At 34.9% G+C, this 17,026-nt stretch overlaps 1 protein-coding gene across 1 annotated transcript in view; it reads left to right on the top strand.

The window, feature by feature from the left end:
- Window positions 1–17,026, top strand: part of LOC124540706 (probable ATP-dependent RNA helicase DHX35) — a 63,898-nt gene that overhangs the window by 34,645 nt on the left and 12,227 nt on the right. Inside the window, exons 4-9 of the mRNA XM_047118384.1 lie at window positions 6,469–6,549; window positions 8,914–8,973; window positions 12,223–12,385; window positions 13,683–13,780; window positions 14,199–14,445; window positions 15,287–15,428. Coding sequence (XP_046974340.1) covers window positions 6,469–6,549; window positions 8,914–8,973; window positions 12,223–12,385; window positions 13,683–13,780; window positions 14,199–14,445; window positions 15,287–15,428 — 791 coding nt within the window. The remainder of the gene's footprint in view (window positions 1–6,468; window positions 6,550–8,913; window positions 8,974–12,222; window positions 12,386–13,682; window positions 13,781–14,198; window positions 14,446–15,286; window positions 15,429–17,026) is intronic.

The raw sequence follows: 17,026 nt of genomic DNA, 5'->3' as shown, positions 1-17,026 counted from the left end.
CCAGTTCGCGGATTATATTAGGTTGTAGTTAGATGGTAGATGGTCATCACCACAAATTGTTAGTGATGTTGACTTGGTATTAACACAAGTAAAAGAACACACACATACGCATGTAAAGGTGTATGCATGATCTTCGGTTTTGATTTCAATGGCCGACCCAAGAATGTCGAAATTTGTCGAAATGTAGTTTAAGTCTTTAAACAGTTAGACATACGTTTGCATTTATTAGAATTTGCTGAGTGGTCAGAATTACAGAGTTACTGTAATCATTGTTGAATATCTGAGAAAAAGTTTGATTTAATAAATGTTTTCGACATAATTAAAACGATAATACTATAATATCCTGTCAATGTCCCACCGTTGGGCTAAGGCTTATTTTGAGGACAAAGTTGTGAAGCTAATTCCATCACGCCGTTCCAATGAGAGATCATGGACACACGTGATAAAATTTCAATAAAATTCGGCATATGCAGGTTTTCTCACGATTTTTTCCACGAGATGGATCATAAATACAAATACAATATACATTACACACTAGCTGTGCCCGCGACTCGTTTAAATTTAACAAAAAGAAATTAATATTGTAGCCTAAGTTACTCCCTATGATATCACTTATCTGTCAGTGAAAGTCCGGTCAAAATCGGTCCAGCCATTCCAGAGATTGGCCAGAACAAACAGAGAGACAGACAGACAAAAATTGTAAAAAATGTTATTTTGGTATATGTGTCGTATATAAAGGTTTTATTTTAATATCAAACAGATACTCCGATTTTATTATACGTATAGAAAATTCATTGGTGCTTGCTTGATTTTGAAATCGCAACACTAAAAATACAGGCTAGAAAAAATCTTTAATTGTTTAATCTATTTATACATACGTACGTAAATACAACCATCGTATATTAAACCTTACACATGTATATCGGTAGGTGTTATCACATCTGGACCAAAGTTTCATTGATAACCGGTTTTTTGTAGACATCGATCACGTCAGGTACCCTTGACTCAGATGTGATTTGAACCTTATTAGCATTTCATATGTAGTCTAATCAGTATATATTTGGTATTTGTATGTTTACTGGGTGGCCTTTGTGTAAGACCATATGTGTGGGTACCACCCATACATTACATACTTACCGCCAAACACCAATACTCAGTATTGATGTCTTCCCGTTTCAAAGACATAATATTATCTCAAAGTTGAGTGAAAGGTTAAACTTATATTAATAACGTAAGCCGTTTTTTACCCCAGTGATTATGGGATAGCTGCACATAAAAAATCGGTTATGTTCTCATTATCAAGAGCTTTAGCCATAGGTGGGAAGATAAATAAAGAAGATTCTAGATTGCAATTTACAAGATATTTGAGATTTAACAAGGATTTAATGATAGAGAGTGGTGCTAGAACCGACTGAGATCGTTAGATACAACCGACAGCGGCTTGTTCAATCGTAAATTTTGTCAAAAATAATTAAAAAGGAAGTTGTAGGTCTGAATATGCTTTAGACGAAATCTTAGAAGACGCAAGTCATACAAATTTTTCGACACTTATTCATTTTCAATCGATATCTCGATAATGATGCATGATATGCTAAAATGTTTAAGACTTAACTGTAAAGCACAAAATAAGCTACAAGAAAGGTTCTCATAAAAATTTTCGATTCTCATAGAATAGCCGAGTTATTGCCGAGAAACAAATTTTACCCCTTAATTCATGATGGCGGCCCTAGCGCCCCGGAGATCTTGGTCGAAAAGCAAATAGCTTGTTAATTTCATTTCTATTTTTGAATGTGAAAATCGATCATATGCGAATGAAGTGCGCATTTAAAATCATTAGTTTACATCAATTTCTCATGGGAAAATGGTCTTTATACAAACGTAATAACTTGCAATATTGTATAAACAATAACATTCGATTGTTTTTGTTAATCGTCGATCCTACATTTAAATTGTGTCGTACTATAACATAGTATTAATGAAGGACAACTCATTGACAATAACACGTGGTCTTAGAATCACGTTTAATGATATCCTTAAAAATCCATGTAATTGTAAGCACAATTTTAATTACAATATAAAATAAATCTTATTATAAAGATATAAGATTTAATTTTCAATAACAAGCTTAAACATCTGCGCTTTATATTGAAACGGTGATTCCCCAAACGTCTGATAAGTCCATTCGGGGTTTATTCTGAACTGTTATTAATTGTTGCTATACTATACTATATTTTAATATTATAAATGTGAAAGTAACTCTGTCTGTTTGTCTCTTTCACGACCAAACTGCTGAACCAAATTAGATGAAATTTGGTATGAAGCAATCTTGAACTCCAACAGAGGACATAGGCTACTTTTTTGCCTAAAACATGACATCCAATACTAAAAGACGCTAAAACCCGCGGGCAACTACTAGTATTACTTATATAAATATATTATAAATATGAGACAACATCACATACATTACTCTGATCCCAATGTAAGTAGCTAAAGCACTTGTGTTATGGAAATCCGAAGTAACGACGGTACCACAAACACCCAGACCCAAGACAACATAGAAAACTAATGGTAATCTACATCGACCTCGGAGGGCGTACCCATGAAAACCGGTGTATACACCACTCGACCATGGAGGTCGTCAAAATTATTACTATATTACTTGCCAAGTGAGAATATTCTGGACAATACGAACCATTTCCGGTTGTAAAGGGTAAAGGGCAAAACCTTATTGTAATGGAAAAGGAAAACGGAAACCATTTTATACTCAACTAGCTGTGCCCGCGACTTCGTACGAGTTTGAATTTTGATTAGATTTTATAATTACTTTATATATAATTCAAAAATAAAAGTGGCTTAAGTTAATCCTAATTATATCAGCTATTTGGCATTGAAAGTATGATCAAAATCGGTCCAGCTTTTACAGAGATTCAACGAACAAACATACAGACAAAAATTGTTAAAAATGTTATTTTTCTATATGAATCGTGTATACATATGCATTTTTTAATAAGAGAGGTTTTAATATTACAAACAGACACTCAAATTTTATTATATGTAAAGTTTCTGTGAATGCCATTACTAATAGTTAATCTCCATATTGAATTTAAAGAAACGTTTAATTATTCAACAATGAACTATTGTTACGGTGCTGCCTCGTTGTTGTGGCGCGATATTTCGACACAGATGCCAAGGTTCTAGGATGAAATCCCAAGATCATCGAAACGTTATCAGTCACAGCTTGAAGTTGCTGGATGTATTCAAAAAAAAAGAAATCAAAATTAAAATAAGTTTATTTTATTCAAGTAGGCTTTTACAAGCACTTTAGAATCGTCATTTTACAATTAAGTGAAGCTACCACCGGTTCGGAAAGTAGATTCTACCGAGAAGAACCGGCAAGAAACTCAGAAGTTACTCTTTTTTAATTTTATTCAGTATCTTGCCTCGGTTAGCACGTAAAGACATTTGGTTTTATAGCTGAACTTTTTGCGGTCCAGTTGTGAATTGGATTACCAGAGTTGCGGAATAGAGAATACATCTCTGTTGGCACACACATTTGTTAACTATATTTACAACAACAGCGGTCTGTAAATTTCCCACTGCTGGCCTCGTCTCCCTTTTGAAGAGAAGGTTCGGAACATTCGAATACGCTGTTCCAATGCGGGTTGCTAAATACACATGTGGCAGAATTTCTATGAAACTAGACACATGCAGGTTTCCTAATGATGTTTCCTTCACCACCGAGCACGAGAAGAACATATTTCACCACCCTGTTCCAATTAAATTGGTCACATTCAGCTTTCCACAAGATAATACATCTTGTTCATCTCACCTTCACGGAGCACGAGATGAGCTATAAACAAAAGTTAAGCATATGAATATCCATTGGTGCTTGCCTGGGTTCGCCCAGTAATAATAAGATGCACGCGTTCTAACCACTCCACCAACCCGCATTGGAACAACGTGGTGGAATAAGTTCTAAACCTTCTCCTCAAAAGGGAGGGGAGGTCTTTAGCCCAGCAGTGGGAATTTACAGGCTGTTATTGTTGTTGTTCTAACCACTGGGCCGTCTCGGCTAATTTGTTAACTATACTAGGCTGATATACTAATTATATACAAAAGTTCTTGCATCCTCCTGGTTCTCCTTGCCGTCCTAATGTCCAGCTCCTACTACAAATCCCTTCTCATAATTCTAATTTTTACACCTCCGCTTTCACAGTGCATGCAGCGCGTTTGTGGAACGCTCTGCCGTGCACGATTCGCACTTCTAATTCAATTCACATTTTTAAAAAGAAGTTAAAAGAGCATTTCTTATCAATCTCCTAATTTTGGCATATTAAGTAGTGTATATGTATTTATATGTATGTATATTATAAGTATTTATATATGTAAACTTTAATGTATTATATATTATATATTTCTCATTTTTAGTTTAGTATTTGTTTTAGTTTTATTTTGTAATTGTAAACTCTTGCCTGTCTACCTTTCACTGTTCTGTCTATTCTCACTCTTCTGGGTATGCTGGAAGAAATCTCTTATAGGGATAAGCATACCTTTTAAATTTTGCTTTCCTGTGACTTATATATTTGTATCTGTACTGTATCTGGCAAATTTGAATAAACTGTTAAATAAATAAATAAAAAACAGCAGGGTTTAGTAAAGCTTAACTTGTAATGGCCGAGCTTGATTGCCGCCATCTTGAAAAGAGTTGAAGGGTTTTTTTTTACGATAACGCGGCTGTGCTTCGTGATAACAGCATTATGATTAGATATTTTATTTTCGCTCTACAATTTTTATTACATTTCCAACCTACCGTTAGGGTTATTTTCAAATGTATATAACTAGACTATTAGATAATATAGTCGACTTATGTATATCCCGACAGCCATCCAGTACGTTCCCATATTTCTAGTTGGATTTACGTTTTAACTATTATTAATTTTATATCTTTATAATTAACTTGTATAAAGTACTTGCTGTGTACTTATAAGTTAAATAAGAAGTGTACTTTGATCTTGAACCCAATCCTAACTAATATATAAATATACTATTTGTTACACTTTTAACTCTTAATTACTCAATAGTATATAACGGAGAAGCATGTCCGAGCCCGTTTTTAAAAAACATGACTTCAGCATAGCTGACGTCACGAGTGTCAGGGGTTCGATCTTTATCCATCCTCGGAGGTTTGAAATTATACTCAGGAAATATTCTTCTCTGATTTATTCCAATGTGAGACGGTCCGATCGCTCCCACGGCTCGACCAAGTCTGTTGATACCGACGGACGCTTGATCTTTTATAAAAATAAATAAAAATTTTAACAAAAATAAAAACCGACTACAAACAAAACACTATTTTAAAACAAATGAATATGCACTAAAAGTAATAAAAATAATTGCGAATTCCATATATTTATTAGAGTCCTCCTAAGTAAAATGAAATGAAAAATATTAGACTACTTAAAAGTCGATTTACGATTATATAACGTAGTTATAGTTATTTGTATATTTGGAGCCGGTTTCACCTATTTCTCGCGCATATACATAATGCAAATTTAAGACTTATGTCGTTTTCATACGGATACCATCATCGGAAAAAAATAAATTAAAATGGGACCCCACGGGAAACCTTTCAAACAAAAAAAAAATATCAACATCGGTCCACCCAGTGAAAAGTTATGAGGTAACAAACATAAAAAAAAAATACAGACGAATTGATAACCTCCTCCTTTTTGAAGTCGGTTGAAAATAGGTAGACTTATTCACTCAACATAACAGCTGTTTACAAACTGTAAAATATTTTAGACTAATTTAACATTTCAAAATTCACTTAAAATTATTAATTTAACAATCAAACAGTTTTAAATTATTATTATTATTAAAATAATCATTTCTGGACACGTGTTTTTCTTAAATTCGTGGTTTCGCGCCGACATATATAATATTATAATAGTAATAGAAACTTCCTACTGCTGGGCTAAGGCCTCCACTCCCACTGAGGAAAAGCTTAGAATATGCCCAGTTCTAGTACAGGTTGATGGATACACATGTGGCAGGTTTTCAATGAAATTTGACGCATGCAGGTTTCCTCACGATGTTTTCCTTCATCGCCGAGCACGCGATGAATTATAAACGCAAATTGTGCACATGAAAATTGATTCTTAACCCGTAACCACCTCAGCGACCTCCGTGGTCGAGTGGTGTATACGCCGGTTTTCATGGTTACGCCACTCCGAGGTCCCGGGTTCGATTCCCGGCCGAGTCGATGTAGATTATCATTAGTTTTCTATGTTGTCTTGGGTCTGGATGTTTGTGGTACCGTCGTTACTTCTGATTTTCCATAACACAAGTGCTTTAGCTACTTAAATTGGGATCAGAGTAATGTATGTGAAAAAAACCCGTAACCATGGGTTAAGAATCCATACGAAAATATTATTATATGATATCTATTTTCTTTTGTTTTTTTTCCAGTTTATGACGGAAGGCGTGTTGCTAAGAGAGATGTTCGCGTCTCCACTTCTGATGCAGTATTCGTGTATCGTCCTTGACGAGGTAAATACATATAAACTATGCTTCTTTTTATCTTCTGTTAGTTATAAATCCTGTAAATTTCCCACTGCTGGGATAAGACCTCCTCTTCCATTAAGAAGAGGGTTTGGAATATATTCCACCAAGCTATTCCAATGCGGGTTGGTGAAATGAACATATGGCAGAATATCGATGAAATTGGTCACATGCAGTTTCCTCACGTTTTCCTTCACCGCCGAGCACGCGATGAATTATAAATACAAATTAAGCACTTATATAGTGGTGCTTGTCTGGATTTGATCCTGCAATTATCGGTAAAGATGCACGCGTTCTAACCACTGGGCCACCTCAGCTCTTCTGTAATATCATTATAGTCATGAGATATAAAATTATAAATCATCTTTTGAAAGTTTAACATTATATGTGGATAAATTTTTATGTCCTTCAAATACTTGAACATATTTTTTTTATCTGTAGCAGTATATAGTACCTAAATCAAGTCGCTTTTCAAAAGCAACCTAATTAAAAATCGGGTCATTTTAGAAGCTATGATGCAACAGCCAAACACACATAAAATATCATAACACATCTATAATAAAAAACATATAAATAGGACGATAAATAACAATGACCCCAATCACAACATCCGTTGGACGTGGGCTTAGGAAACTTTATTTTATACCTTTAAAATTTAACGATCGTCTGAGCTATTGGTTATAATATACTATACGGCACGATAAATGGAACGTGGAATTACTTTGTTTTAGGGGTAGGTACTACCCACTCATCAGTTATTCTACCGCCAAATAACAGTGCTCATAATTGTTGTCTTCCGGTTTGGGTGTGTGAGCCAGTGTAACTACAGGCACAAAGGACATAACATCTTAGTTCCCAAGGTTGGTGGCACATTGATGATGTAAGGAATAGTTAATATTTGTTACAGCGTCTTTGTCTATGGGTGATGGTGACCACTTACCATCAGGTGGCCCATATGCTCGTCCGCCAACCTATACCATAAAAAAGTGCGATGTTCGCTTAATATTCACCTGCTTTTACACTGAGCCACTGGGGTACTAATTAAAAATTATTAATCTATACATATAATTAAATTGGAGAGTCTATTTGTACTATAAAAGTAACCGCCTGTGACTGAGTATATATGTATGTATATATGGTACATATACCAAAACAATATTTTTTATAAAACTAGTCTTTCCGACGGTCCGTCTGTTTGTTCCGCCAAACATTTGAAACGGCTGGACTGATTTTGACTGGACTTACACTGGCAGATAGCTGATGTGTTAAGGAGTAACATAGGCTTCTTTAAAAATTTATATTGCAAATAATAATAAAATCAAGCAGCAATATCCAAATACAGTTCAGTACATCGCGCATGCCTCCCACCAACGACTAATATCACAAAAGCTGCCTAATACAGAACTAATAAGCTATTGTAAAATCTGCGAAATGATCAACAGTCATATTAACTCAAACGCGAATGAATTCGCGGGCACAGTTAGTATTGATGGGCCGAGATGGCATTTCAAACGATTTTCCAGGGTCCACACCCAGGTAAGCACCGTTGATATTTAATGTGCTTATAATTCATCTCGAGCTTGGTGATGTAGGGGAACTTAGCGAGGATACTTGTTTCTGTACTATATTGTTCATGTATTATGTACGTACAAAATCCTTTCGAATGACTCTATCTATTAAAAAAAAATTAAAGATCTAAGTATACATAGGCACAGCGGTAAACGACTTTGTTTTATACTATGTACGTACTCATTTACTCTATACTTTATTGCACAACACAAACAAAAACTAAAAAAAGAAAGTAACACAAAATTAATAACATACAAAAACGTAAAATAGAATATAGATTAAAAAAACCGGCCAAGAGCGTGTCGGACACGCACATGAAAGTTCCGCTATAAGATGGAAATTTAGCAATCTCAATTTCTACCCTGGCCTGGCCCTTTATGTAGGTATGTAACATTCCTACTTATTTTCATAGTTTATAGGTAGTTATTTCCATACATTACCATTTAGTTAGGGCAACTGCACGTCATAAGTTAGGGAGGGGGTAAAATATAATTATTTTTCGATAATTTTAAAAACCAATTTTTGGATTATCAGTATACATCTCTCCGCCAATTTTCGTAGCAATCGGTGCAGAAACGGCGGAGAAAGAGCCAGGACAGACAGACGGACAAACATAAAGAAACTATAAGGGTTCCTAGTAGACTACGGAACCCTAAAAATGTAGATAAAAATGTTGTACAACGGGCGGACTTGTGGCTTGAGCCATCTCTTCCAGACAAACCAATCTATGTAATAATAATGATAAATAATAAAGTCTTCACTGAGCTATATATTTCTTTCCAGGTACACGAGAGATCTCAACTGACGGATGTATTGATGGGATTGTTGAAGAAGATAGCTAAGGTTAGTAATATTAGTATTCAACTGGAACTAGTGCTGTGGTCCCATCACTTTAAATATATATATATATATATATATATATATATATATTTTATTTATTTATTTCTTTTTAAAATAAAACATACACATTAATATATTTTACAAGCCATTAAACCATTTTCTGGTTTGTATTGGCTAAGAAAAGTATTCGCATATACTATTTATTAAAACTAAACAATACAGGCTGTTCCCAAATGTCTCATTTAATTATATATATTTTTTTATTTATATACATACCATATACACATACACATACATACACATACACACATTTACATATATATACACATATATATACATACATAGTATATTATAATTTTTGATAAAAATATTTTTTTAGGACATTTTTGATATTTTTTTCTGTAATTTTTTCTCTAATATTTTTGGTAACTCATTTATAAACATAGGTAGGACATAGTTAAGAGATTTTTTCCCGTATAGATTTTTGGTTCTTGGAAAGGTTAAGTTTTTATTGGTTATATTTCTGGTAGTCATATTATGAATATAAGGATTTTTTAGTTCATTATTAAAATAATTGTTAGAGAGTATAACGAGTTTAATTAGATCATACACTGGTAAGACTTTACAATATTTGAAAAGAGAAATTTTGTTTTTTATTTTAATTTGAATTTTTCGGTACTATATTTTTTAATATTATTTGCTGTATTTTAAATATTCGGTCTAGGTAAGTTTTAAATGTACGTCCATAACTACCCAGGCCGTAGGATATGATACTTTCTGCTAGGGTCCTATACATCATAAGTAATATGGGGAAGGGTACCTTATGCTTTATTATGTATAGTTTTGCCATAAAAACACGTAACTGATCGCATACCTTATCAACGTGCTTACTCCAGTTAAAACGATTATCTACAATTAGGCCAAGATATTTTTGTTCTTCAACTAATTTTAGAGGTGGACAATAGCATTTAGTGCCCTTACATTGAGTGTGTAAACAGTGATGATCGTGGGCAATGACCCGAGGTATTATATCTGTGATATTATGACTAGAACGGACATTAACGAACATGCATTAGGCTAGTTTTTTCTGCATTTAGAATAAGTCCATTATCGTGTGACCACATGCAAATATGAGACAATAATATGAGACAACATCACATACATTACTCTGATCCCAATGTAAGTAGCTAAAGCACTTGTGTTGTGGAAAATCAGAAGTAACGAAGGTACCACAAACACCCAGACCCAAGACGACATAGAAAACTAATGATAAAATCCCGGGACCTCGGAGTGGCGTACCCTTGAAAACCGGTGTACACACCACTCGACCACGGAGGTCGTCAATGACGTTGAATTAACACTGTTAGTGGGCCGAAGCAAACCTCTGTAACTGGAATTAGTTATTTTGTTCTATCACCACAGTTACCTCTATAAATGCGACAGCAATTTTTTAAACACATAAACCTCTGTAACTGAGATAATACCGATTTGTTCGCTAACTTATTCCTCATATTTTCATAAGACATTGTTTTATTTAATGATCGCACCTCTATAAATGAGGCAGACATTTACTTATGCCTGGGTATCTGAGACACCGGGTAAGTGGAATATCTCTATAAGTGAAACAATATTGCAGGTCCCTTGAAGTCTCACTTAACCAGGTTTCACTGTATTTGATTTACGACAGTAACAGATCGTTTTGCTTATGTGAACTTATATGAATTATTCGATCACGAAACTCTACCAAACACATTTTTAGTACTTTCGAAACCTATTTATGTTGTTTTTATTTCATTGTAAACTGCACGTCACTTTATATTTGGCGCCAAAATTATAAAACCTTTTTCAATGTTTTTTTTAAAAATAATGATTACATTATTTTTTTTTAAACTCTAAGAGACATGAATCATTCCTTTCATCGCCATTGCACCACCAACTTTGGGAACTAAGATGTTATATCCCTTGTGGCTGTAGTTACACTGGCTCACCGACTCTTCAAACCAAAACGCAATAATACCAAGACTGTTCTTTGGCGGTTGAATATCTGATGAATAGATGGTACCTACCCAGACGGGCTTGCACAAAGGCCTACCACTAAGTAAAATAAGTGCCTATTGTATTATAAACAAATATAGTATAAGTGCTTAATAATGTTGATCTGGATTTGAATCCGAGTACTATCCGCGATTGTCTATGATTACGTTCATTTTAAAAATATAAATATCGAGTCAGTTCTATTTTAGAATTATTAAATTTCTAAGAAAATCGCTGGCATTTTTTTGATAAACAAAAGCTCCTCCCGGAACCCATTGTACGTAACTATGTTCAAATCCTTCATTGTAAATTCTACTCTATGCGAATGATAATAAAACTTACAATACCGAATGTTTTATATTTTCTAGTGTTGTTTGATTGTAAAACTAGATGGCGCTAGTAGTCTTTTAAATCACGCTATCGTTTGGTTTTGTTCGTAATATGTAGGGAATCACAGTGTGTGTATTGTTGACATACAGACAAACAATCTAAAAGTTTTTGCAGAGTAATACTTCAGTGATTATCTGTCGTATTGCTTTTATGGGGATTCGTTTTCGTTTCTCGCATCTCATGATTATAAATATTTAGGGTGAAATCTTAGTAGAAAACGTGATCGCGTCTGCCCAAGTTTTCTTCGTATTGTTGTTTACAATAGGAATATAAGTTTTATGAGTTACGAAATGTTTTAATGGGATTCCCAAATATACATATACATATACAAGCTTTGCTATGAGATTCGTACATAAAAAAATGTCTAATGACAAAAAGCTATAAACTTTGTATATACGACCTCCGTGGTCTAGTAGTGTGTCGGTTTTCTTGGGTACGCCATTCCGAGGTCCCGGGTTCGATTCCCGGCCGTGTCGATGTAGGAAAAGTTCATTAGTTTCGTCTTGTGTCTGGGTATTTGTGGTACCATCGTTACTTCTGATTTTCTATAACACAAGTGCTTTAGCTACTTTCATTGGGATCAGAGTAATGTATGTGATGTTGTCCAATATTTATTTACTTTTAATTATTTATTTTATTTATATAATGACATTCTTTAATATATTTAGTATCAGCAGTGCATCCGTGCGGAGCTGGGTTTTGCTTTTATGTTATTAATTTAATGTCTGTACAGGTTAATAGTATGCTTTAGAAATGAATGTATCCTTAAATCGAATTTTTACTATACAGTTTTTTTTTTAATATATAATTGTATTATGAACTTTACAGAAAAGAAAAAATTTAAAGATCGTAGTGTCCTCAGCTACGATGGACGCGGATTTCCTGAAGGAGTATTTCAATATAAACGATGGGAAAACTACTAAGAGAAGTTCATCCGTCATTATGTCCATGGTGGGTCGGACTTACCCCATAGATATATTTTATGTCGAAGGTAATATTGTAACCATTATTATCACCATTTCGTCCTTCACTCATAATAGGCTATTTGACAATGCGAAAAATAAATTGTTAATGATTGTAATCAGTGTATATGATGAGTTTAAAAATGGTTATTTGCTAACGAAAATTTAAAATCATAGGTAATTTTTTAAAAGCCATAAATATAAATGCATTTTTTTTAAACGTTTGTCACGTGACACAAAACGCTGATTGGCCGGGCTTATGATGAAGTCACTTTCTTGTTAACCTTGCTTTTCTACTACATGTGCCACAGATGATTATTGTTATATGATATTTTTCTGCAAATATGTACTAGAAATAAAAAAATCAACTTTTACTGGGTGCCTTAACTTCTACTAAATATTATAAAATGGATTTTAAAAACCAGTCAAATAGCCTATTATCCTTCTAACAACTCAGCCATTTCTAACTATATGTAATCTGTATGCTATTTTTATTTATTCTTAGTCTTATTACACCAATGCAATATCATTATTATTATATAGTATAAAACAAAGTCGTTTACCACATTCTTTACGTATGCTTACGTATGCTTAGATCATTAAAATAACGGATTTTCGATGCGGTTTTTTTTAATAGATAGAGTGATACGAGAGGTTTTTGTATATAATACATAGATAGTAGTATAGAAACACTGATAATTTTGGAAGTGTCTGAAATGTGATGTCGTAAATAAACAAATTAGTAGTATCAGCATTGCATCCGTGCGGAGCCGGGCCAGGTAGTGATTTAAAAGTTTCATCAAGCCTTATCGCTAAAACAACGATTTCTACGCAAACTTTGGGCAGAGGACTGGTTGTAAAAAACACATTTAAGAAAGGGTACAATAAGTTTGATAAATTATATACAGCATATAAAATATGAAGAGCCGAGATGGCCCAGTGATTAAAACGCGTGAATCTTAACCGATGTTTTCAAGTTCAAACCCAGGCAAGCAATTTGTGTTTATAATTCATCTTGTGCTCGGTGGTGAAGGAAAACGTCGTGAGGAAACCTGCATGTGTTTAATTTTATCGAAATTTTGCCACATGAGCATTCCATCAACCCGCATTGGATCATCGTGGTGGAATATGTTCCAAGCCTTCTCCTTAATGGGAGAGGAGGCCTTAGCCCAGCAGTGGGAAATTTCCAGGCTGTTACTTTAATTACTATATAAAATATAATAATACATATAATACTCATATAACAATAGAATTTAATAAATAGGTACATAAATGTATAATAAGTGTTAAATCATTATTTTTTAATATTTGTTATTGTTCTTACAGAGCCCGTACCGGATTATGTGAAGGCAACAGTGGATACGGTTATAAAGATACACGAAAACCAGCCGTTCGGTGACATATTAGCGTTTCTGACGTCACAGGTAAGTGTTACGTCATCAACTCGTGATGATGACCAATCACGAGAGAGATCACCCGAGACACTACATGCACAAACACAGTTACACTGTCTAGTATGAGAGTGTGGAACACTCATAATCCGATAGGAAAAGATATTTTGTATAGTGTTGCCAGTTTAAATTATATTAAAAGTCGTTTCTACAGTTAAATTATTTTTTTTTAAAAATCATTAATAAAAATCTAAATAATAATAAATTTCATTCAAGTAGTTGTAAGTAATTTTGAATAGTCATTTAACAACTATATTAAGTGAAGCTACCACCGGTTCGGAATTTAGATTCTACTGAGAAGAACCGGCAAGACACTCAGTAGTTACTTTGTACAATAAAGTATATATCATTGTACCGTTAGCATCTTATAAAATAAACTATATTTTTTCAGGAAGAAATTCTAACAGCCCTGGATACGTTAGAGCAGTACGCCAAAGAAAATAATGAGAAAAATGTATACAGAAAGACATTTCCGAGTGGCATTGCGGCAGCCAACCTGTCTGTGCTGCCGATGTACGGCAGCCTGCCTCACTACAAGCAGATAAAGGTGTTCCAGACGGCCGACAGGAACGTGAGAAAAGTTGTCCTGGCGACCAACATCGCCGAGACCAGTGTGACCATTAATGGTGTTGTTTATGGTGAGTTTTGTTTCATTATGGACAAAGTAAATTATGTATGTATTAAAAATATATATTTTTTAGTCGAGCGTCAATAATTTAAGTTTGAAGTTTAGTAAATTACCAAGAACAGTAAAAACAACGTGTAAATTTCCCACTGCTGGGCTAAGACTTTTTCCCTTTTGAGGCGATGGTTTGGAACATATTCTACCAAGCTGTTTCAAGGCGGGTTGGTGGAATACACATGTGGCAGAATTTTTGTGAAATTTGACACATGTAGGTTTCCTCACGATATTTTCCTTCATTGCTGAGAACGAGATGAATTATATACCCAAATTACCCTTAGGTACCGTCAACGTAATTAATTATGTGTTACATTATATTCTTACACTTTAAGGTCTATTTTTATATAATTTTGAAGAGTTTGTTTTTTTATATACTTTTATTTATTACACTGATTTTGTAAACGATAATACACGTGTTACATTACAATTTTCTTAACAAAAGTATCATCTACACTCTTTAAATTTGGTAGGTAGGTTCCTTAAAGGGTGTTGATATATGCTAAGAATGGATATTATAAAATTCTACTAGGATAATAGTCCAGGCATTTTAGCACCAAAAATCGGTGCAAGATATGCAAGAAAACTTTTTCCAAGATGGCGGCTAACGCTCGCAGTTTCGGGCGACAGAAACTCGGTTTTATACTTAGGAGGCACCCTCTGACATAATCCAATCGAAAAATCACGTAGAAGGATTTTATGCAGAGCGGATATCTAAAAATCTTGGACTATAAGGGTTAAACGAGGGTCGGAAGATTGTGTTTGGTTATAAGTAATGTAACAAGTGTAATGCTTTCCAGTGATCGATAGCGGTTTCCACAAGCTGCCCCACTTCGACCCAGCGGTGGGGGTAGAGAGCGTGTCCGTGTGCCCCGTGTCGCGGCAGAATGCAACTCAGCGATCCGGTAGAGCCGGGCGAACCTGCCCCGGGAAGTGCTACCGGTAATCACTCCATACAACAACAACAACAACAACAGCCTGTAAATTCCCACTGCTGGGCTAAAGGCCTCCTCTCCCTTTGAGGAGAAGGTTTGGAACATATTCCACCACGCTGTTCCAATGCGGGTTGGTGGAATACACATGTGGCAGAATTTCTATGAAATTTGTCACGTGCAGGTTTCCTCACGATGTTTTCCTTCACCGCTGAGCACGAGATGAATTATAAAGACAAATTAAGCACATGAATCAGCGGTGCTTGCCTGGGTTTGAACCCGCAATCATCGGTTAAGATGCAAGCGTTCTAACCACTGGGCCATCTCGACTCAATCACTCCATACATACATGTTATCTCTTTCAGGCAATATCGTACGAATTAACTGTGTACCTCGCTCTGTGACGTCATAAGTACGATACCGCTTGCAAAAAAAATGAGAATTATATAAAAAAAATATATAAATTATAATTTTTTTTTATGTTGATAAAGGATCGTTTTTATGATAAGGCGTCATAATACTAGGTCATCTTACTCACGAAGCTTTCCAATTAAATAGATACATATGGACCGATATGATATTACAGCTTAACTATACTTGGTGGTAGGGCTTTGTGCACGCCCGTCTGGGTAGATACCACCCACTCATCAGTTATTCTACCGCCAAATAACTGTACTCCGTATTGTTGTGTTCCGGTTTGAGTGGGCCAGTGTAACTACTGGCACAAGGGACATAACATCTTAGTTCCCAATGTTGGTGGCGCATTGACGATGTAAGGAATAGTTAATATTTCTTACAGCGTCATTGTCTATGGGCGATGGTGACCACCTACTATCAGGTGGCCCATATGCTCGTCCGCCAACCTATACCATAAAAAAAAACATCATCAGCAGCCCATATTCATCCACTGCTCGACAGAGGTCTCCAAGTGAATGCCACTGTGGTCTTTCTGAAGAAAGATCCAGATCCAAAGCTCCTCGCATCCAACTCCTGCCTGCCTACCTACGTTTGCCGAGACGCAATCTCCACTTTAGAACACATTTCCCCCAATTATCGGTTCTACGAAAAATATGACCATCCTACTTGATGACAGCCTTGACGACCATGGTCGAGTGGTGTGTACACCGGTTTTCATGGGTACGCCACTCTGAGGTCCCGGGTTCGATTCCCGGCCGAGTCGATGTAGATTACCATTAGTTTTCTATGTTGTCTTGGGTCTGGGTGTTTGTGGTGCCGTCGTTACTTCTGATTTCCATAACACAAGTGCTTCAGCTACTTACATTGGGATCAGAATAATGTATGTGATGTTGTACTCATATTTATTTATTATTTATAAAAGAAATGTGTCGTGGAACACTCCCCTAGAACAATGTTGTTTTTACTATGTATTGTAAGTTAAAAAGCTCATACAATAAAATATACTTTTATTAAAAATCCTTCAATTCAAAAAATAGGTAAAAAAATAGAAAGAGAAAGAGTAATGTTGTCTTAAATTTTCGCGATTATTACACATTTAAATAAAACTAATTACAACGGATGAATCGCGTATATTAATTATTTTTAAACATCCCGACGTTTCGAGCACTTTGCAGTGTTCGTGGTCACGGG

Source organism: Vanessa cardui, chromosome 26 (assembly GCF_905220365.1).
Source record: "Vanessa cardui chromosome 26, ilVanCard2.1, whole genome shotgun sequence".
Taxonomy (NCBI): Eukaryota; Metazoa; Arthropoda; class Insecta; order Lepidoptera; family Nymphalidae; genus Vanessa; species Vanessa cardui.
The sequence above is the reverse complement of the archived record's forward strand: the minus strand, read 5'-3'. Positions and strand labels throughout refer to the sequence as shown.